The 23,578-nt window shown below is 48.0% G+C and overlaps 1 protein-coding gene and 1 non-coding gene across 4 annotated transcripts in view; both read right to left on the bottom strand.

Annotated features, from left to right (window-relative positions):
* Positions 1 to 594: 594 nt before the first annotated feature.
* Positions 595 to 23,578, bottom strand: part of TBX5 (T-box transcription factor 5) — a 49,288-nt gene continuing 26,304 nt past the window's right edge. For 2 of the 3 annotated variants that reach the window (XM_007468562.1, XM_007468560.1), the window contains 2 exons: positions 10,943 to 11,169; positions 692 to 1,387 (listed from right to left, as the gene is read on the bottom strand). In XM_007468562.1, coding sequence (XP_007468624.1) covers positions 810 to 1,387; positions 10,943 to 11,169 — 805 coding nt within the window. In that variant the 3' untranslated portion in view covers positions 692 to 809. Of the gene's footprint in view, positions 1,388 to 10,942; positions 11,170 to 23,578 lie in introns of all 3 variants that reach the window. The other variant, XM_007468561.1, reaches the window with a different exon arrangement.
* On the bottom strand, positions 12,592 to 12,664 carry TRNAE-UUC (transfer RNA glutamic acid (anticodon UUC)). The gene has a single exon. It is a non-coding gene; the product is annotated as a tRNA-Glu (tRNA).

Below are 23,578 nucleotides of genomic sequence, written 5' to 3'. Positions count from 1 at the left end.
TTTCAAAGCAAGCTTTCCGGTCGGGAAGCTATAGGCCACGTTTTAGCGGGCGGGAAAAACATGGAGCCGGGAACACAGGGAGGGCCAAGTAAGATAGGATGTCAGATGGAGTCTGGTGTTACCCTGACTCCATTGGTTGGTAGCAGGCGAAACTGGACTTCGTGAGGATGGGGAAGGGAGGACAAAATCGGAGACACCACATGGCAGAGGTAGGTAATTTCTTAGTCAAGGTGGGGGGTTGCAGATTTAGGTTTGGGGTTGGAGGAGTATTTGAGGGCAACCGCACAGATACATATTTTGAAACATACTTGCCTCAGACCTCCCCCAAAATAAGGGACTGGGTCCCGTTAAGAAAATGGAAAGAAAAAAAATATATTATTATTTATTATATAACAACGTCAACATTAACACCAAGACAGGGAAGGACTCTAACTACTCATGAGGATCAAACACTCCAGGAGGCAGGACTTTCTGGAGACCAAAAGAAAAGAAATCAAGGAGGGCATCTGGAGGTGGTGTGAATGTAGCCCGTTGATGAGTGCGGTGGCGGGGAGGGGCGGGGTGGGGGGGCAGAGACTCATCTCCTCTTGGCGGTTTTTTAAGTTTTGAGACAAAACAAAGTCACATTTTTTGAATTGTGGTTTCAAGCGACTGATTACATCAGTGTTGGGGCAGGGTGGGGGGGTTCTCAAGTGCAGACGTGAACATGGGGTGAAATGAGACATCTCGTCCTTGGGGTTCTCCCTGCGACTGTTCCTCTCCCTCTCTCCCCTCCCTCTGGAAATGGCAGTGAAGGAGTGGGCCTCGCCTTAGCTGCTGTCATTCCACTCTGGAACCATGCCGACTCCGTGCACGGCCGAGTGGTACTGATGCGGGGACAGGGTCCTTGGCACGCCGTGAGAGTACAGGAACTCTGATGCTTGAAGGCTGCCGGGGGACTGGAGGCCAGTCTGAGGCCCACACTGCCTGACCACAGGCTGGTGGGCCATGGAGGTCTGGTGCTGGAACATTCCCTCTCCGAGCTGCGGGGAGCCGTGGTTCGCCATGCCAGCCAGCCGGGGGACCAGGGGCCCCGAGGTGAAGTGAGCAGAGAAGTGCTGATAGGGTAGCCTGTCCATGGGCTGCACGGTGGTGACCGTGCAGCTGCTGTATGAGGACATGCTGGGCCAGGTGTTGCAGCTAATGTCCTCCAGGCTGGGCACGGGCTCGCTGGGCGGCACGGAGCTGGCATACATGCAGGCCTGCCGTTGGGCTGACTCTGTCCTATAGGAGGCACCCAGGCCCTGCTGCTGGGGGTAGCCGGAGCGGTAGAACGGGTCCTCTTCACTGGGCGATGTCTCCATGTAGGGCTTCTTATAGGGATGGTCTGTGGTGGAACATTCTTCATCTGCTGAGACAGGAGGACAGACACCCGTGAGGCCAGGATCAGCTACCCCATAGCTCGAGGCAGAGACAGCCACTTGGCCCAAGGACGGAAGAATTAAGTCCGGAAGATGGCTAGCTCCAACCTCCATTCTGATAGAAAGAGGGTGGCCTGTCACGGCTAAGACTTTGGGCTATGGAGTTCTAAGCAAACAGTTTGACCTTTCCAAGCTCAGTTTCCTTTTTTTTTTTTTAATAATTTTCAGTGTGTTCCCTCAATAGAACATTAATGCAATCATTAGAAAAGATGCTTTGTATAGTTTCTAGTAAACTGGGGAAATTGAGCTCAGTTTCTTCATCTGTAAAATGGAAAGGGTCATGACAGCACCTTCTAGAAAGGGAAATGTTGACAATGAAATGGGAAAATATAGATTAAGTACTTAGTCCAGAGCTTGGTACAAGGGAACACTCAATAAATAACAATTATTATTATTATCTTCCATCCTCCCCAGCATGTGAACTTCATGAAGGCAAGACATGGTCTGGATTACCCATCACTGTATTCCCAGAACCTGGGACGTACCTAGTGACAAAAATAATAACAACAGCATCAACATTAACAGTAAAAACACATACAGCATTTACTCTGCCTGGCACTGTTCTGAGTACTGTCCATGAGGTCACCCGTTTAATCTTCTCAACAACCCCATGAGGTGGGTTGTCTCAGTATCCTCATTTTACAGATGAAAGGAAACACACAGAGGTCAAGAAACATGCCCAAGGTCTTATATGGCTGATAAACAGTGGAGCTAAGATTAGAATCCTAGGAATCTCGTGACAAAATTCCTGTTCTTCCATGCCATGCTAGACAGAAAGACACGCAGCAAATACTTGTGCAGTGGATGGAACAGTGGATGGACAAGTGGATAAATGGATGGGAGCCTGAATGAATCCCCAAATCCTTTCCTGATGCCTTATGTGAACAAGGACCCAGTTATGATCTGTTGATCATATGATGTGTTGCTGTTTCATCGCTGAACAAGTCACTTCCCTTCTGTAAGCACTAATTAATCCCTAGTGGAGAGCAGTAGAGAGAGTTCTGTCTCTGAAAGAGGGTCTTCCTTAACCACTTTGGGGTCACTGACCCCTCTGGGGACTAACAAAAGAGCTGGGCTCTTTTCTCTCCCAGAAAAATAAACTGAAACACAAAGTTTTGAGAACTGTATGTATAGACCAAAGTGATGCACACAACTTCAGGGGGCTCAAGGACTCCCTAAAATGCAGACCTCAGGTTAAGAAACTTAGACATGCCTGAGTCTGAATCCGGCTCTTTTACTTAATGTCGGTGTGACACTAGCAAGGCATCTGCCGTCTCTGGGGCTCATTTTTATCACCTTTGAATCAGAGTTAGCAATACCTCACTGGGCAGCTAAGGAATAAAATCGAGCATGTAAATCTCCTGATACCCATCACCAAGGGCAGCTCTTGTTACCAGGGTAACACCACCTGTGTCATGGCAGACCTCGTCCGTAACAACACACCTCCAGGTGTTTCCTTCAAGGGAAGCAATACTTGGGAGTTTCTACCAAGATGTAAACCTCACACAGATTCATTCCTTGGCTGGAATTTTACTCCCCAAACTGGAGATTTTTCTTTCCTCACTTCCGATCTCTTTCTAATGAATAGCGTTAAGGAATATGCCTAGTTGGGCTTCCCTGGTGGTGCAGTGGTTAAGAATCCGCCTGCCAATGCAGGGGACACGCGTTCGAGCCCTAGTCCGGGAAGATCCCACATGCCGCAGAGCAACTAAGCCTGTGCGCCACAACTACTGAGCCTGCGCTCTAGAGCCCATGAGCCACAACTACTGAGCCCACATGCTGCAACTACTGAAGCCCGTGCGCCTAGAGCCCATGCTCTGCAACAAGAGAAGCCACCGCAACGAGAAGCCCACGCACTGCAACGAAGAGTAGCCCCCGCTCGCCACAACCAGAGAAAGCCTGCGCGCAGCAACAGAGACCCAATGCAGCCCAAATAAATAAATTTATAAAAAAAAAAAAGAAAAGAAAGAAAGAAATATGCCTGGTCTTCCCTGGTGGCGCAGTGGTTAAGAATCCACCTGCCAATGCACAGGACACGGGTTCGAGCCCTAGTCCGGGAAAATCCCACATGCCGCAGAGCAACTCAGCCCATGCGCCACAACTACTGAGCCTGTGCTCTAAAGCCCGCGTGCCACAACTACTGAAGCCCACGTGCCTAGATCCCGTGCTCCACACCAAGAGAAGCCACCGCAGTGAGCAGCCCGCACACCGCAACGAAGAGTAGCCCCCGCTCGCCGCAACTAGAGAAAGCTCGTGTGCAGCAACGAAGACCCAACGCAGCCTAAAATAAATAAATTATTTTTTTTAAAAAAAGAAAAGGAATATGCCTGAGTTTGGCAAGTATGAAGAAAAATGAAACACTGGGACACTCCCACAACTGTCACCACTGTGATGGTTGATGGCATGTGGGCAGGACGCAGGACTAAGTAAGGGAAGAAAGAAGAGCCATGATTTATTAAGCACCTACTAAGTGACCTGACTCTAATCTCCTAGAGTCATTCCTCAAGGTGGCTGCTCTCATTCTCATCTCTTAGATGCAAAAACTGAAGCTCAGAGAAGTGACCTGCTCGAGGCCACGAAGCTGGGAAGGAGCAGAGGCTGGAATCAAAGCTGGGTCTGCTTCACCTTGCCGACCACATCTTGCCTCCAAGCTCTCTCGATTTCTACTACGCAACGCCACTCACTCAAGTCATCCAACAGATACTGACTGAGCCGCTACCAAGTGCCAGGTGCTGGTCAACTGGTAGCTGTGGTCCTGCTCCGCACACATCCTTGGCCCCTCTCCATCCTCCCCTGCACAAGGGCAGGACCTGTGAGGGCAGGAGGCTGACACTGTGAAGAGCAGGTGCTCCTTGGATGTAAAGCTCCACGTCAGTCATTCTCCCCACAAGAAGTCCTATGGCTTCACACTGGACTATAAACCAACAGGTGTGGGTTCCACCAAACCCCTCTACTTGCATCGTTCTCCGAGTGATACCCCCAGGTAAGTCAAAAATCTCCCCAAATAACACATATCTACACAAAGGTCGTACCCACCTAACAGCAAGCAAACTTATTTTTAACTAGACTCTTTCTGAGACACATCTGAGACCCGTAGGTCTCAGACATCCGTCTAAAAAAAAAAGTGAAAAATGCAGTCATCACCCTTCCAGGTGTTCTAGCTACATGATGCCAACCATCCAGATGTTTGAAGACATCGAGATGAGCAAGTGTCCACGTTTTTTCACTTTTCAACCGGGCGTTTTGAGGGCGTCTTAAAGACACTGCTTCTCTTGACTTACTTCTTTTTTTGTCCTGGCCACCTCCTCCCTTGATCCCTTCCCTCTATTCTTCCTTCCACCCACCCCCCAAGATCCATAAATCTGAATGTTTCCATTGTCGCTGGAATCATAACCTTTGGGTTTTCCATTTAACCAGGGCGTTTCCGTCTTCAATAATAGAAAGTACAGCTGCAGGGTACCCTGGCAAGAGAAAAAAAAAAAAAAGAACAAGGCAAACTAACCATTCCCGAGTTTCTGATCCCCTTCCAGACTGGTTACAAGTAAAGAAGGAAGGATAATATGAAAAAGGCCAGAGCACATTTTGGAAAATCGTAAAATTACACATTCCAATCCTTAATACCCCAAAGATCTGATGCAGAGTCCTAAGAAAAACTCAATGTTGGCTTATTCATGGAAACAGGACGTGAGTGTTCTCCAGTGCCTCTTGGTTCTCATCTCACTGTAAAGAAATTCCAAAGCCAGGATCCAAATTTCACGTCGGTCGTGATAAATGCTTGGGATGTAATCTCTGTGTTTATTTTCATGATGGCTTGGTTTCTATCTTTTTATTGGGAGCCTGATAACTGATCAACAGCAAAGACCTCTGTCCCAGACGAGTCCTGTTTCTCTTCCACGGTTGGGGAATGGGCTGCAGTCAAGGGTCAAGTCCTCAATCAGATGAGTCCACGGCTTGGTTTCAGAAAGTTGTGTAAGGGTGGTCAATTATATCGATATAATGTCCAGAGCCCAGAGGCGTCTCTTGGACAATAGTAAACCTCTTTGTGATTCTGACCACTGATCACCACATAGCAGCGTGAAAAACCCTGGTGCCTTGCGTGTTTCTGGATGCTGTCGATTCTGGATAAAGTGACTTTAATGATGAATCCAGAACACAGATCTTAGGGCACAGTTATGTCTCTGACTCACTGGCTATGTGACCTTGGGCGAACCACTGGACCATTCCAGTCTCAGTTCTTGTTTGTACGTGGGGATAATACCTTCATTTCACGTAGGAATTGAGATAATAACAGTGCGGTCTAGTTTCTATCTTCCTCGTCCCTAAAGTAAGTATTCAAATCTTATCTGCCCAAGTAATGCGGGTCAACTCTGTTTTCCCTCCTGGAAGATTGGACAGATGGCTCTGTGAAGGTCATCCAATACTTGAAGGTGTTCGGGTGGATTCTGGAGCTAGAAAACTCACAGAGCTGCTTTCAAATCACTGATGCCATTGAGTAAATATTGTCACCATTCCCAAATGGGTCATTTCCCTTGCTGATGGAGTTCATTCACATGAAAGACCGTGGTGGAGTCTTCACAGACAGAGACCCTGGAGGTAGAGCAGTGAGCAGCCACTCCTCAGCTGAGTGACCTTCAGCAAGTCAGAAGTAGGACTCTAATTCAGGCCTTTGGACTCCTCAAACAGTGCTCCTTCGGCTAGATGGCCCCAACCTTTCAGCCTTCATGCAACCCACTGTGTTCAGAGAGTATGACAAGGTGGTAACCTTGTCACTTATGGATGGATGGATGGATTTGTGTGTGTGTTTGTCCCCACGCTGTTAGCTCTTAACTTTAAAGTGCAAAGAACTAGGATGGTATTGTGGGCAGATCCTAGACTGGGAATCAAAAGACTCCAGTTCAGATCTCAGCCGCTATCTGAAGCCATGAAATGTACTGACTTGCTTACTATCTGTCTCCTGCAGCGAGAATACAAGTTTCCTGGGATCAGGGACCTTTTCCATCGTGCTCTCCCCTTGTCTTCAGCACACAGCACAGTGCCCAGTACAAAGTAAGTGTACCGTTAATATCTACTTGATGAACGCATCCCGGATCGGCCACTCACCAGCCACATAACCTTGGGAATCCAAGCTCTTAGTCCTCTATTGTCCCCCTTGCAAAATGGGGATGGGAGGGCAGGTCCCAAGGCTCAAAGACTGCAGTGAGGATCCAGTGAAGAAAAGGAGGTAGAATCGCTCTACAAACTACGGAGACTGAGAAGATGCAAAACCCTTTACTCTATCCAATTCCCTCTCCGTACCAGGGCAGAAAATGGCTTTGCTAAAATCTTTATTTGGGTTGCCTTTGGTTTCTAATTGTGGGGAGGGGAGTCAGGGTGGGAGGGGGAAAGAAAGACAGACAAGTGCTCTCCCAGGCCCTGGGGTCCTGGATTTGATTGAGTGGCATTGATAAAAGACCTTCCCAGCTTCTTTGGCTCCAACCATCGAGAGAGATAGTTTGGAGACAGCTGGGTCCAAACACAAGGGGCCCTCTGGCCGGCCTGGCCCTTTGACATTTCATTGGGGCTGCCTCCTGGGCTGGTTGGAAAGGAGACAGACAATGAGGGGAAGTCAGATAGTGGGGCAGTCAGGGGCCGGGGTCGGGGGAAGCCACCCATGGAGTTATCACTTAACGGGAGTCCCAAACTGGAAGGAAACCTCGGCTGATTCCTTATCACTTTACAATGGAGGCTGATGATGAATTGCTTTTTGTCGTCTCCGAGGCAGGCAGGCAGGACAGACCGAGCTTGGCTGGAACGTTTTCTGTCTCTGGGAGCTCCCTTTTGGGGGGTGGAGGGAGGCGAGAAGGGCAGAGGTTTCTGCAGAGGTGAAAAGAGCCTGGCACCCCGAGTGCACAGACCTCAGTATGTATGAATTTGGGGCGGAGCGGCTCACTAGCTGGGTGACTCTGGGCAAGTTTCTCAATCGCTCTGAGCCTCAGCGTACGCATCCGTGAACGAGGGGCAATTCTTCACCTTGTTATCTTCAACCAGTCACGAGGTCCTGACTCCCCCGACATCGCCAGCTCTTCTCGGCACACCCTGGCCTGAGCCACCGTCATCTCACACCTCAGAGCCTGCAACAGCCTCTGAACGGGGCCCTGGCATCAGTTCTATCACAGCAAAGTGACCGCCTCAAAGCACAACCTGAATCCTGCCACTCAGGGGTTCAGACCCCTCCAATGGCCGCCCATCGGTGTTAGGCTAAAATCCGAACCCCCCAAAATGGCTCACAAGGGCCGGCATCGTGCTAATCCCTGCCTTCCTTGGCAACCTCCCCTCCCGTCACTTTCCCCTGCTCTGTGCTCCAGCCACCCTGGCCTCCCGTCCACTGCCCCAGTGGAAGCGGGCTCCCCATCTTCCGAGGGGCTGCACGCGTGCTCTTCTCAACGCCTGGACACCCACTCGGCACCCCAATCTCCTATCCAACTCCCACTCTCCGCAGACCTCAGCTGAAATTCTTCCCTGACGCCCTACCCTAGTCCAATCGATACCCCACTTGGCTTTTTGTTAACACTTTCCGTATCTCCGTTATAGCATTCGAGCATTCGATCGCCACTGTCATCGAACAAATCTATAATGAGTCATTGAATGTGTGAGCTGCCTGCAACCGTGTGAGTTTCCCAAGGGCAGGGCTAGCTCACGTTCAACAGAGGACTTACAGGTACCAGGCACTCTTTCAGGTGCACTACCTGGATCATCTCATTTCATCTCCTAACGACCCTGCAGGGTAGGTGCTACTGTCATCCCCATTCTGCAGAAAAGGTAGCTGAGAAGGCTGAAGCAACTGACCCATGGCCACACTGCTGCAAAGTGTCAGCTGCTGGAACATACTGCAACGGGCCAGCCACTGACTCAAGCTTCCCCAGGGGCTGCCTTAAGTTGATCCCAAGTTCACTCGAGGATCCCGCACAACACCCCCACGCAAACCAAGTCCTCACATCGCCCAAAGAGGGTTCATCAGGCTTGCATTCAAAGCCTTCACCCTGCATCGTCCAGGAGTGCATTTACAAGGATGCTGCTGTAAATACTGAACTCAAAACAGTGCCCTGATTCTTTGTAACTTCCTTCTCTTCTGCTGGTCTGGCATTAATTTATTCGAAAGAACTCTTTAATTCAAACCTGGTGAGCTCTTCATCAGCGTGTTTGACCCAGCCTCAAAAGTAGATCTCTGGTGGACGATGAAATTTGGAGACTGTAGCCCATAAGCAAAGGTAATGGAGGCAGATAGGGTGGTGGTTCAGGGCCCAGGCAGAGTCTGCAGACCAGGCTTGGGTTCAAATGCTGCCTTCAAGAACCATTAGCTCACAATTTTCCCTCTGTGGGCCTCAGTTTCCCCATTTGTAAAATGGGTTAATAAGAGTACCTACTTAATAACGTTCTTGAAAAGGCTGTGGTCTGGAACCTAGGCAGGGCACCCTTAAATATAATATAAAACAGAATCTCTGTGCAGGGACCTGTGTTTCATGGGACATTCTTAACCCCTGCTTGTGCCTGAAGAGGCATGTTTGCAGGCATCTGGTCTCCAGCCCATCTGGCAGCGGTCGTGCTGGGAGTTGGGCCAGAGGGCCTGATGGGGTGATATTGCGCAGGACTTCCAGATCCAAGGAGCTTGGATGGGCTTCAGGTAGGTCTGGAAAGCTCAGTCTCACCCAAGTCAGCTCCTAAGCCCCAGGCTTGGAGCCGTGATAGCTCGCCCCTCTTCCAAAACGTGATTTTGGTAAATGTCAAATCACCAAACCGTGATCCTTTCCTCATGTCACCCCTGCTCCAGAGAAAGCTGCCAAAGCATCCTTTTCCATCGGTTCTGGTTAGTGAGTTGTTGGGTTTTGTTTGTTTGTTTGTTTTCTTAAAGAAAGCCCATGGGGGACTGCCCTGGAGGTCCGGTGGTTAAGACTCCGTGCTTCCACTGCAGGGGGTGCAGGTTCGATCCCTGGCTGGGGAAGTAAGGTCCCGCATGCCACGAGCACAGCCCCAAAGAAAAAAAAAAAAAAAAAAAAAAAGGGTCCAGGCACCAGGCACTGGGCTTTGACAGGCGTCGTGTTGGCTGCTAGGGCTGTGAGGCCCAACAGGGCCACTCTAAAGATGGAGCCGTGGGCCTGCTGGAGCGAAACAGGGCCGGTTTATTAAGTCAACCCTGTGCTAAACACAGGACAAGCATGATTTCATGACATCTTCACACTGAGTCTATGAGGCAGGTCCAATCACGGGCCCGAACCTACAGATGACTTTTAGTGATGTTTAGAGTAACTTTTAGTGACGTTTGCTAAGTAACTCGCACCTAATCATAAACATTTGAAAATGACAAAGGTAGGATTCATCTTGCTTTTCTGACTCTGAAGACCACGGGCATAAGCACGAGGCTACATGGCCCCCTCCCCTTATGTCTGTTATCCCAAACCTTCACCTAGATGAGCAGCCTTCTCTTCACTTCCTCCCAGGACTCACTTTCTGGAGGGATACCTGCCACTTATTCCTTCATAGCTGTCACCCAGCTTACCAAGCACCAACTGCTCTAGGGAGCTTAGCATCATTTACAAAGGGAGAAACTGACACACACAGCAGGGCTAGGACACCTGCCTGAGGTCACACAGGGAGCTGGTGGCAGAGTTGAGACTCAGATCTGTTTCTCTGGTCCCACTGCCCGCATCAATGCCTTCGATTCTGCCTCGAAAAGCTGCCACCAGAAATTTCCTTCCTTAACCTCCCCTCTGGACTCAGATAACTTAGGAAAAATATCATCCATTTCTCATTTGGCAAAGGAAACGAGGTTGTGTCTCAGACCGCAGCCTAGTAGATTTAAAGAGGGGATGCACAGGAGAGAAAAATCTATTGTGATTGTGTTCTCTCCCTCTCCGCCTTTTTCGGTATTGATTTGATCTGGAAAGGAAAGAAGAGCTCAGAATCCACCGGGGAGAAACCCTGCACATGAACTAAAGGGCACATCCGATTCCAAGGAGGTTCCCTGGAAGCACACTCCCTGACGACTAGTGGCAACGTAAACTCAGATTTATACTTTTGGGGAAATACTCCCTCTTCAGCAGCTAAAAAGAATGAGGCCACTCTAAGTTCACAAAAAGGTATCTACGATGCATTCTAAAGTTTCAAAAAATGCAAACTGCAAAATAGATGCGGTATGATTTCAACTGTTAAAACTAAAAGCAAATCTCTTTGTATTTGTGGGCGTGTGCAAGTGTAAATAAATAAATGGGTCTGAACATTTCAAATCAGTTTTCCCCCAAGGAAGCCGGGGGGCGGGGGCAGTGGGGGGACGTGTCAAAGGAATCTTTACCTTTACTTGAATGGTTTGAATTTCTTACAAGCTCTTTGTAGTTTTGTATTGCTTACATTTAAGAAATAAATGCACGTGGTTATGTGTACTTATTTTTTCAAGGAAAAGAAGGAATAAGTACAGACAGTGGCCAGGACGGCAGGGCTGTCACACTCACCTTTCCTCTTGGTGCAGTGGTAAATTTGGCCGTGCTCCTGGGGCAGCGGGTACGGGTTGGGTGGGGGTAGGAGGTCCTGGGAAGGGCCAGACACACCATTCTCACACTGGTACTGGGACCCCAAGTTGGATGAGGCGGAGAGAGCTCGAGGCTCACTGCTGAAAGGACTGTGGTTGGAGGCCACTTTCTGTCTCACTGTGCTCCTGGGGACCACAGGATATTCTTTACTGAAAGAGAGAAGATGCAAAGTAACACTGATCAGTGGCCTGATAGAGATCTTCCCACTGGCTGAACCACAGGGTCAAAGACTCTACCAGAAAACTCACAGAATAAGAAACAAAGGGATCTTTGATGAATGAACAGATCCAGTTATACTCAAGTGCATCCAATGCATCCTATCCTATACGTACATATTTAGTCACCACCTTTTCATGTCTTATACATTAGGCAAGTAGATTTATGAATAGTTCTATACATATGCAGAAAGGTAAATGAGCACCCCCAGTTGAGACCCCTCTCAACAATCAATAAACACACATGGCAGTTGAAATATTTCAACCTATTCTAGATGTCTTTGAATTCCCTAATTCAAAAGCTAAAGAGCTGAGAGCTCACTGAGACTTAACTTCTGGGTCTCCATCTTTAAAATGGGGCTGTGGCCTTTGCCCAACATTAGTAAAGAATGGTAGCTGACCACCTGGGGTAGTCACGTAAGAACCTAGGTTACCCTAATCTGAATAGTTTGCTCCTTGTGCCTTAGACTTTCCTTTTGAGTTGCTGTACTTGTCGCCAATGACATAACACTTAACTTCTCCGTGCCTTGGTTTTCCCATCTGTAAAAAAGGGATAGTGAAAAACCCCAGGTTCAAAGGGTTATTGAGAGAGGAAATTAGTTAATACACGTGAAAGGCTTAAAACAGTGTTTGGCACAACAAACGGTAGCCATCAGCAGGACTGTCACAGTTTTGGAGGCAGAGTAGAGGGGCAGAGAGAGAGGGAAAGAAAAGGAGAAGAAAAAGGAGGACAAAGGAGATGGAGAAAAGAGCATGGAGACTAAGACCAGGCAGATCCAAATTCAGGTCCCATCTCCACCACTTACAGACTTCTGGACCACAACCTTTCTGAGCCTCAGTTTATGACGCCATAGGTACAGCGTCCTCCAAAGTGCTCAAAATCTGGTCCCTCACACTCATATGATCCGTCCTCCACATTCCCTTCCCTTCAGCTTTCAGACCATTTTTTTCCACATAAGAGTTTGGGAAATTCAACAGAAACCTCTCCTGGAAAGGAAGAAAGAGGTGCTCAGCATCACAAGAGTCCCAAAGGAAGTCAGGTGGGTGGGGGACGGATCAGAGTGAGAGTTTGCAAAGGAGCTGAGAGGAGGGACAGCTCAAAGATAATAGGTAGAATTGAGAGAAACATCCAGGGTGTGTATAAGAAGAGAACGGCCCGATCCATAATACTCCCACATGCACAAAGAGGAGGGGGCTGCCAACGTTTGGGATGGGGAAAGGAAATCTTGTTCAGGAGAGTAACTAGTACAGTGTGTAGGCTGATGGAAGGGTGATTTGCCCATCTTTTCTGGAAGGCAATATGATATCACTCTTTTTTTTTTTTTTGGCCACGCCACATGGCTTGTGGGATCTTAGTTCCCCGACCAGGGATTGAACCTGGGACCACGGTGGTGAAATCCCCGAGTCCTAACCACTGAACAACCAGGGAATTCCCGAGAGCATCCATTTTTCAAAATATACAGGGACTTCCCTGGTGGTCCAGTGGTTAAAACTCCATGCTGTCAATGCAGGGGGCACGGATTCCATCCCTGGTCAAGAAACTAAGATCCCTTTTGCCATAAGGCGTGGCCAAAACAATAATAATAATAAATAATAATAATAATATACAATAACATGGAGCAAGCAATCCCATTACGAAGGATTTTCCCAAGAAGCCATCAGGTCAGTACCCAAAGACCTAAGTATGAGGATTTTCTCTGCAGCACTGTCTGTAACAAGGGAAAAAAAACAGAAATAACCTAAATGTCCTCATTAATGGTAGCATCAACTTTGATAGAGCTAAACGATGGAATATTATGCAGCCTTGAAAAGGATGAGAAGGCTGGATATGCACAAATTCAGAAATCTGTGTGAGCTGAATTAAGTTAAAGAAGGTGGAAACAACATGGTCTAGATTATGAAATGAATCCCAGAGGTTCCCTCCAGAAGTTGGGGTTATGGGAGAATTTTTTTTTATTTATTTATTTTTGCGGTATGCGGGCCTCTCACTGTTGTGGCCTCTCCCATTGCGGAGCACAGGCTCGGGACGCGCAGGCTCAGCGGCCATGGCTCACGGGCCCAGCCGCTCCACGGCATGTGGGATCCTCCTGGACCGGGGCACGAACCCGTGTCCCCTGCATCGGCAGGCAGAGCCTCAACCACTGCGCCACCAGGGAAGCCCCGGGAGACTTTTTAGATCAACTTATTACTTTCTGGCTCTTTTTACAGTGAGCGCTTACGAAGTTTAGATGAATACTTCCATGTTGAAAACAATAATTACTATTACCGATTATTAACAGAATTAATATAGGAATTATTAATATAATAATTATTATTATAGTGTAGTGGGAAGACTAGTTTAGGAGGAATAACACAAATAAAGGAAGCGCGTACAGCCGCCCGGAGCGACGTGTGACCCTCCAGGCTCTCCATCCATCCTCCCCCCATCCCCACCCACCGCACCACCGTGCCTGGCAAAACGCAAAGGAAACAGAGCTGGAATTCCCAGGGGAGGACCTGCTTGGCTGGAAAGCAAAATGAAAATGAAGCTGAAGATACTCAAAGCTTCCCCCGCATGTCCCCCAAGACGGGTCCCTAGAAGTGAGAGGGGCAGAACAGGATTTGAGTCCGATCTCCGGTCATCTGTGGATCCAGCAAAGCTGCTAGCAATACCCCTCAGGAAATGTCCCTTCTTCACACAACCCACAGAAATGAGTTCTCCAATCCACCAAGTCTGTAGCACAGAGCTCAGCTAAAGGTCATAGAGTTGGCAGGTGACCTAGCTAAGCCTCAGTTTCCACATCTGCAAAATGGGAGAAATACAGAGATAGTTTGGAGAAACCACAGCAGTCAGCCCTGAGTCCTCCGGACACCTTCCCTTCCCTGATAACCCACTGGACTGTGATTTTTACTTGAGTATCTAAGAATCAGGGTATAGTGGGAAGAATAAAGGTGTTCGATTCTGGAAAATATATGTTCTATACCAGACGTACCATCTAACAGCTGTGTGATCTTGGACAGGACACAATCTCTCTGAGCGTCAGTCACCTCTCAAGATTGTTGAAATTACCCAACAATACACTCTAGAAAATGTCTGGCACATAGTAGAAACTATCGTGACTGCCGTTACAAAATGACTCGTGCTTTCAGCCCATAAAATTTCTCGGGAGGGAGCAGTGCCATAAGCCTGTCTGTCTCCTTAACTTGGAGATCTTAACTTTGGGGAAAAACTTAGGGGTGTAAACTTAGATTTTCAAAATGATGTCTTTGTTTTCACTAATCTTGAATTGGAATTTAGTATTTCTTTCTGTTTGGGTGTCAGCAACAAGCCACAGTTCAGTTAGCAGCCCTAGCGACTGTCATCAACAGAAACAAAATAGCTTCACATCCCGTTGCAGCTGTATGTGTCTCCAGGCACCATTTATGCTCATGAGGACTACAAAAATACAGTCGTTTTTGACCTGCCACTAGATCCTGTTACTTAAGACGTTCATAAAGTGCGCATATTACTATATCACCATTTAGAAAAGATTTTGACAACTATATTTTAATATAACTGGCTTCCTTGGCAATCGATGCATCTTATTTTACACATTTAATCAGATTATTCTAAGAAGTGATCCCTAAGCTTCTCCAGACTGCCAGAGAGGCCCATGGCCTGAAACAGAGTAAGAACGCCTCTCTAGAAGAAATACGTATCAGGAAATCTCGAACTTAGCTGTGATTTTTGCCATGAGCCAACTATTCTTTAACTTATTCCATTTTAAAAATGAATTCTTTATCTAAATATGTTTTGCCTCACTCTGAGTAGTAATATACATGAAATTAGGGGTTTGTGGTACTAGTTATATAGTTCCTCTAATGCAATTTAAAGTAAATACCTATTAAAATCAAAAGGTACACCTGAAATTATCTTACGTACGAAGAGCACTACACCTAGCACATTTTGAAGAATGCTGCATCCGCCCACTTCGTCCTCTCCATGACCCTATGAAGTGGGTACTGCTTTCGTCCCCATTTTACAAATTAGAAAACTGAGGCCCAGGCAGATTAAATAACTTGCCCAGGATCACAGAGCTACAAAGAGCCACCACCAGATTTCTAACCCAACGAATTACTTCTAGCCAATCTCCTACTGACTTCTTTCAATTTTAAAATATAATATGCGGGCTTCCCTGGTGGCGCAGTGGTTGAGAGTCCGCCTGCCGATGCAGGGGACACAGGTTCGTGCCCCGGTCCGGGAGGATCCCACATGCCGCGGAGCTGCTGGGCCCGTGAGCCATGGCCGCTGAGCCTGCGCGTCCAGAGCCCGTGCTCCGCGACGGGAGAGGCCACAGCAGTGAGAGGCCCGCGTACCGGTAAAAAAAACAAAACAAAACAAAAAACATAATATGCTTTTAGGGTGTGGGTGTTTGGGGCCCAAGACTCCTCTCTCACTTCTCCCATCCCTCAGTGGGGATGACCATCTCCACCCTGGGCCCCTGCCTTTGTCATCTGAAAGTACGTCAGAGTAACCAGGCAGGGGACAATGGAGTGTCTGCCAAGTTTCCATGAGGCTACAGACACCCTCACGACACCCAGGGGTCTCCTAGCCCAGCCTTCCCGTGGCCTGTGTCATCTCAGAACTAAAGCTGGAGCCATCCTGAGCAGCACCACTGCTCAGACTGTCCTTCTGGGGCCAGGAGGCTGAAAGGAATGAAATTAGCTTTACAGTTCTCCCTTGGCTGCTGAAGCTAAGTAATGGAAAGAGAAAAAAAAAAAAGAAGAGGAAGAAAAATGATAATAATAATAAAACGTAAAAGTTGTCAAATCTCACTGGCAATTCTATTTAGGTCTTGCTTAGTTCAAGTACTGGACTGTCAGAGATCCAACAGGAAGGGGGGAATCTCTTGTAGTTTGATATTCTTAATGGAGACCGTTATTTTTTTAATTAAAGAAAATAACTCTTAAAAAATGTTGGCTGAGGGAATTTACAAGAGAATGTATCAATGGACTCCGTGGAATTCTCCTTTCCAGCACTGCCAAATTGCAAAATTACTCTCTGGAAAGGCCAAATTCTGCTTTTGATTACTAACACTCACAGAAGTGGGAAAGGCATATTATCCCAATAACCACTTGTCCCTCCGTTTGCTCCTCTCTGAAGAACTTGAAACATCATTCCCACCATCAATCACGCACATCTTTCTTGATGCCTGAAATGCAACATCCCCAAATCCATCTGACGGGTGTCAAGATTGAGGCATGGAAGAGTAGAGTGACTTCTCAATCAGGATGGGGTTACAGAGGCAAAAAGGAGAAAATGGTACCAACAAAAAACACTGGCATCTTTTTTTTTTTTTTTTTTTTGGTCACAATGCTTTCGGGATCTCAGTTCCCTGACCAGGAATCGAACCCATGCCCTCGGCATTGAAAGCGCCGAGTGCTAACCACTGGACCGCCAGGGAATTCCCGGGATTGTTTTTCCTGGGCTCATCAATGGACCAATCAAAGGAACTCAGTGAGTAGCAACACAGCAAAAGCCTCTAAAGTCCCATGATGAGAAGATAAACTATTTTCCTCCACAGTTTGAGAGCATCATTGAAGAATCCAGGACACCAGAGGATTAAAGTGAAAGTTGAAAAGCCCTCGTGCGTCTGGGAAGAGGGCAGCAACTGGGGACTGTTTTTCCACCACCCTCATCCTCGTCTTCCTCTTCAACGTCCACGTTGTTCTCTCTGTGCGTCCTGATGTCCCAGCTACTGTACTGGTTGACTTACATGCTTTCCCTCATTTGATCCTGGCAAGAATCCCATTTCATCACTATGATTAGCTTTACTTTAGAGATAGAGAAAATGAGGCTCAGAAAGGTTAAGCAACTTGCTCCGGATCACCCAGCTAAGAAGAGGAAAAGCTGAGCCGCACTCCAGGTCAGGGCTATTCCAAAGCTCTTGCCAACTTATACTTGATGATGGGGAATTGCTGCCTTCCCATCACTGCTGGGATGACACAACCATTCTGTTACATAGAGTATCCTCCTCGGTGATGCCAGAGTTAGATACTGGCTACACCAGGCAACATCAACCTTTACCGGTCAAACTGTCAATCAATCCTGCTTTACCAAATGTCAAATCCCACTGCTCTCCGCTGTCTCCTGCAGACACAGACGCGCTCTGCCCAGTCTGGACACCAACCAGGGTCCTGAGTCCCTCAGCTCACTCTGGGTGTCAGGGCTGCAGACCAGCTTCTCCCCAGCTCCGCCTCCCTCCCATATTCTGTTCCACGTGAGGGGATGCAATGAATGACACCATTGTCGCTGGGTCTGGGTTGTAAAACGTTACAAGGGAATATTGAAATCCACGGCCAAACGGCGTCACAGCCTGCTAACGAACGGCCCCGAGAATGTTTTCCACTACAGCCGACTGAATTGGCCTTTTCACGGGAGCAGGTGGCAGAGGTTCTGGGGTGCTGGGAGGTTTCTGTTGTTCTCCCCTGGCGATGCTTACTCAGTTTCTGGCAGCCTTTCTCAAACGACTAAAGCAGCGCACTGGGGCGAGGCTGGGGCCTGTAAAATCTCTGTTCTCGAAGAGCAAATTCCTCCTCTCACTAACACTTCAATCTGCTATTAAAATGAAAAAGGGGGCCCCAAAATCCCATAAGAGCCTTCCCGGTTTATTAACTTTCTGATACGCTTGGGGAAGCGATTCTGATCTAACGTGTGTGGACACTCAAGGGACAGGAGGCAGCTCACCCCAAGTGGGTTTTTGCTCTGCAAATAATGAATCGCTCCCTCCACGTCTACAAAGTGCTTCAAGGCCGTTTTATGACTCAGATCTCACCACACCAATGAGCTGGAGAAAAGCACGGTGAACGCTGGCTGCTCCATCTCGCTGGCGAGGCCACGGGGACACAAAGAAGTCAAGTGAATTCCCCACCATTGATTCAACCAGGGCTGTCTGATGTAAGGGACAGCAAGAAACTCAGACTGGGACTTCCCTGGCGGTCCAGTGATTAAGACTCTGAGCTTCCACTGCAGGGGGCACTAAGATCCTGCATGCCACATGCCACGCCAAAAAAAGGGGAAAAAAAAGAAAAAAGAAACTCAAAGACACTGCCCTCTCTAGCCATGAGCACCCACCATTTATGACAACTTTGGTTGGCAACCTCTTAAATCTCTATATAAATTCATATCAGGGTGGTCATTTCAAGTTGCAGCTCTGAAGCCAGGCTGTGTGGATGTACCTTCCTTTGGTACCCAGCCACCAACCTGGCCACTGTGGCGCTGGCTAAATTCTTCCTTTCTCTGAGCCTCAGTCTCTTGTCTGTAAAATGGGAATATCAGATTCACCGCCTCTCAGGATGGTCAAATGATACAATGTTTGGAAAGGCTTAGCATATATTTGGGACCCACTGCTCAATAAACATGAGCTTATAAACCACACAATTATGTTTTGAAACAGAAGTTCTTACCTTGCAAGGGCTTCAACTGATCTATGAATCGCCCCCACCCAACCCCTAATATCAGATGAGTAGAGCTTGTCAGTTTTTCTAGGGAGAGGTCCATATTTGCATCGGTTACTCTGAAGGGGTCTGAGATTCACAAAAAGATTTTGAGTAACGCTACACAAGCAGCTCCAGAGTCAAGAGAAAAGTCCTGGACCAGTTTGTGGATGATTCAGGATATCTCCCTCTGCCTCAGTTTCTCCCTTTGCAGATGGGGATAACAAGGCCCCCGTCACAGTTGAGTTGTGAGTCCCAAGGTAAAAGCTGGATGTGAAGCTACAGTCATGAAAGATCAAAGCAAACTAATCCTGTGACGGGCTCTTAATAGCAGTACATCAGGTAGTATTCCCAGGTATCTAGTACTAAATTGAAGAGCTTAATACTTTACCGATTTTAGTTTTAGTTTTGTTTTGTTTTGTTTTTAATGATTTTGGAGGGAGGATGAGAAGGTGGAGGGATGCCTTCTGAGGCTGGGCCTCGGTGCTTCCGGAAGCCAGAGTGCAGAGGGACCGGGACTAACCTGGGACAGGGACCTTTCTGAAACTCAAGTTTGAGTACCTTTCTGTACTCAAGGGGTTGTGTGACGGCCTCCTGTGTTCCGAAAGGAAGCACGGGGGCCCCTTGGTCATATGCAGAATGACCGTCAGTGAAATGATGACCTTGACAAAGTCTCCCCAAAGCAGTCACTTCTGCAGGAATACTAAATGTTCTGTGGACTAATATAAACGTCTGCCTCTTGCTAACACATATATATGGAATCTAAGAAAAAAAAAAAAAGGTCATGAAGAACCTAGGGGTAAGATGGGAATAAAGACACGGACCTACTAGAGCATCGACTCGAGGACACGGGGAGGGGGAAGGGTAAGCTGTGACAAAGTGAGAGAGTGGCATGGCCATATATACGCTACCAAACGTAAAATAGCTAGCTAGTGGGAAGCAGCCGCATGGCACAGGGAGATCAGCTCGGTGCTTTGTGACCACCTAGAGGGGTGGGATAGGGAGGGTGGGAGGGAGACGCAAGAGGGAGGAGATATGGGGACATATGTATACGTATAGCTGATCCACTTTGTTATACAGCAGAAACTAACACACCATTGTAAAGCAATTATAATCCAATAAAGATGTTAAAAAAAAAAAAAAGTCTGCCTCTCCCCCTTAAAAAAAGACCAACCAACCAAAACACACCTATGGGGGAATGGGTCTCTAGGAAAACAAATTCCTAATGTGAGAACGTTAACCACTATGATGGGATAGGTGAGAGAAAGGGCTTAAGGTGGGGACGGGTAGAGACAGGGAAATGTCTCCAGAGAAGTGAGTTTCAAACTTGGCTGCATCCTGCAGTCACCTGGGGAATGTTCTTTTAAATACTGATGTCATTGCTCTGCGGTGCAGCCTGGACATTGGGAGTTTTAAAAAGCTACCCAGGAGGAAAAAGCGTTAAACAAAAGGGTAAACACTGTATGATTCCTTTTACATAAAATTCTATAACAGACAAACCTAACCCACAGTTTAAAAAAATCAGAATATTGACTGTTTCTGGTGGGAAAGTGGAGGAGGAATTAACAGGGAAGGGGCCTGAGGGAACTTTCTGGGGTGAAGGAATGTTCTATATCATGATACGGGCTTGGGTTTCACGGGTATGGGTATTTGTCAGGATGTGAATGGCGCACTTAGTTGTGCATTTCACGGTATGTAAATTTTACCTGAAATAGACAATCACGAACAAAAACTGAATCCTAGTTAATGGTATGCATGCTGAAGTGCGCAAGGATGGAAGGTACTCATGTCTGCAGCTGAGTTTGAAATGCATCCAAAAAACAAATAATATGGATGGATGATGGATGGATGGATTGGTGAATGGATAGATTGCTGGAAGAATAAATGTATGTATGAATTGATAGATGGATAGATAAATGGATAGATTGGTAGGTGTATGGATGGATGGACAGATGGACAGATTGGTGGATGGATGTGTGATAGAGCAAACATATAGCAAAATGTTCATTGCAGACCCTAATCAGTGGGCATATGGGTTGTCACCATACAATTCTTCCATGTTTTCTATATGTCTTACATTTTTCATAAGGAAACACTGGGACACACTCCAGGAACTCCTAATAGTCAGCCAAAGTTGACCACCAAGTAGAGAAAAGGGTTCTTTTTTATAAAACAGCCCAGCACAAGAGCTCTATTTCCAGAAAATAAGATCACACATTACCTTTGCTCATTCTGTAGGGCCAAAACAAATTATCCAGGTGTGACCAGGGGACCCTTCCATCAGATAACTTGTTAGAGGGCAGTTTCGGGCCCCTTCCCTAGAGCCACTGATTCAGAACCTCTGAGGCGAGACCCAGAAATCTGCTTTTTTCACGAGCCTCCCCACCCCCAGCTAATGTGATGTCTGCCAAAAGTTTGAGAAACACTGTTGCAATGTGGTTTGCCCTTAGACACTATCCCTGAAGAGCAGGTTGGCTCTTCAGGGGCTGGGGAGGACAGAGGTGGGTACAATGCTGCAGATGAATGGGAAACCTTAAACGATGGTGGACATGATGGACAACCAGGACTCAGGATGGGACCCCTTGGGACAAACCTCCATTCACAAGTTAGGCTGGCTTGGCCTCCCAAACATAACCCCCCTCTTGTTTTACATAACTTCACAATTTCCTGAGAGAAGCCACGTGCCTAGCCAAAAGTACAGCAAGAAGTGGGGATTTAATGCCATCTCCAGGACGCTCTCTTGGAAATCACGCCTCATTAATTGGACTTCCCCATCACCTTTAACCACAAGCATGAGAATACAAGAGCGCTGAGCCTTTCATTTGAAAAAGGCCATCTGAGGTTAGGGAGCTGAACATTCATTTGAAATCAGGAAGGAAGGGCTGGAAAAGGAGGGACGGCTCCAGTAGAAGGATTTTAACCTTTGAAGGGTCCCGGACCCCATGAATCCCTTGAAATTCTTTGACATTTTTTTTCTATTTATATATTTTGAGTTTTTCAGCGTTCCTTGCTTTAATCAGATTTTGCAACGGGATCTTAGATTCTGATTAAGAAGCCCCGCCCTAAAGGCAGAAGAGGAGGAGGTGACACGCAGTGCAGAGGTGGGGGACAGTGGTGGATTTCTCACGTGGGTGGACAGAGATGTCGACGGCCTGGGGCTGACAAAACCAACCTATTGGCTCTACCTGGGACATCCTGGGTTCTAAGCTTTTCTATCTGCTCTCTGGTTGAGGGGCTCAAAATCCAGGCCAGCCAAACAGAGACTCCAAGTACCCCAGCTCTGGAGATGACTTCCTGCCAAGGTATCGGCAGTCCAGTAAGAACCTGAGGAAGCAGAGGCAACCGTAATTCTCCCACGAAGAGCTCTGAAGCCACCGCTGCTGCACTCTGCTAGCCTCCCATAATACTCAGCAAATGCTGTGTATGCTGCAGAGACCAGGCGCTGCTCACGGCCACCCTGTGTGCATTAAAGCAAGAAGTGCCCAAGGAAGCGCTTTGCTGCTGTTTGTTCAGATGCTGGGGTTTGTCATTCCAAAAAGACCGGTGGCGGCCTGGCAGGGCGGAGGGGGGATTCTCTCCATCCGAAAGAAACAAAGCTCACAGCCAGGCCTCTGCACCTTAACTGGCAGTCAACCTGGCCTCTGGCTCCGCGAGGGGAAGGATCCCATCTCAGCAACTAACATGACCCAGGGTCACTCCAGGCCAGGGACCGTGCCAGGCACTCCTGGGCACACTGGGGCAGTGTTAAAAACATGTGGGCACACTCCTTGACCCTCCTTCTATCTAGAGAAAGGATCCCTGCCCTTCCTCCTGGAATCTGGGCCCACCTCAGTGAGTCCCGTTCAACCAACAGAACGCCGCAGAAAAGGCATTACAGCTTCCCAAGGTCTAGTGAGCAAAGGCCCTGTGGTTCTCCAGGGGCAGCCTGACACCACGGAGGGAGTCTAACTCCCCTGAGTGCACCATGCCGGACAGGTCACATGCACACACTCCAGTGGACAACCCAGATGGGCTCCCAGCCAAAAGCCAGAGTCAATTGCTGGTCATGGGGTGTGCCATCTGGGTCATCCAGCCTTGTCTGGCCTTCAGATACCTACCTGCCTTCCCCACCAACACCGGACAGCAAGCAACAGCCGCCCAGAGGCATCCTTCCCAAATTCCCGACCCACAAATCCTGAACTAAACCATAGCGTTTCCCTGGGACTTCCTGCTTCACCTCATGCACAGTGACAGCGAGCGATGCCTGGTCTTTCCACCATAAGTAGCACTGAGGGAGCATTCCTGAGGGCTAGCAGGTTGCAAGTGGATGAAATCTGGAGCACCGTGATGGCCTCTGAGCTCCCCATGGAAGGACCGAGGCTGCCTGTACCTCCTCCCCCTTGAGTGGGCTGTGGAGGCATCGGAAACTAAGTGCTACAGCTCTGGCTGTCCTGGATTTAGTCTCACACACACACAGCTGATGGCACAGCTCAGAGCGCAGGGCTTCGCAGCCGGTCCATGTGAAATTTAGCAGTCATTCGTTTCGCAGCAATAGTAATTAGGACACCGCATTACCTCATCTCATCCTTTCAACAGCTGTGGAGGTAGGTTCTATAATTATCTCCCATTTTACAGATGAGGAGAGAGAAGCCGCAGGGAGTAGGGGAGCCCCGGGGCTAATCAGCGTGATAGCCTGGACCCCAGCTCCAGAGCCTGCTTTACCATCAGTGGACCCGGCCCCTCGATGCATGGATTCACCTTTGCATCCCCGGGACCTGGCATAGAATAAGCCCTGAATGAATGTGTGTTAGCTGAAGAAACAAGCAACAGATCAAAAACTGAATAAGAGGGCTTCCCTGGTGGCGCAGTGGTTGAGAGTCCGCCTGCCGACGCAGGGGACGCGGGTTCG

This window comes from Lipotes vexillifer, unplaced genomic scaffold (genome assembly GCF_000442215.2).
Source record: "Lipotes vexillifer unplaced genomic scaffold, Lipotes_vexillifer_v1.1 scaffold573, whole genome shotgun sequence".
NCBI classification, from domain to species: domain Eukaryota; kingdom Metazoa; phylum Chordata; class Mammalia; order Artiodactyla; family Lipotidae; genus Lipotes; species Lipotes vexillifer.
This window is presented reverse-complemented; position numbering and strand designations above follow the sequence as displayed.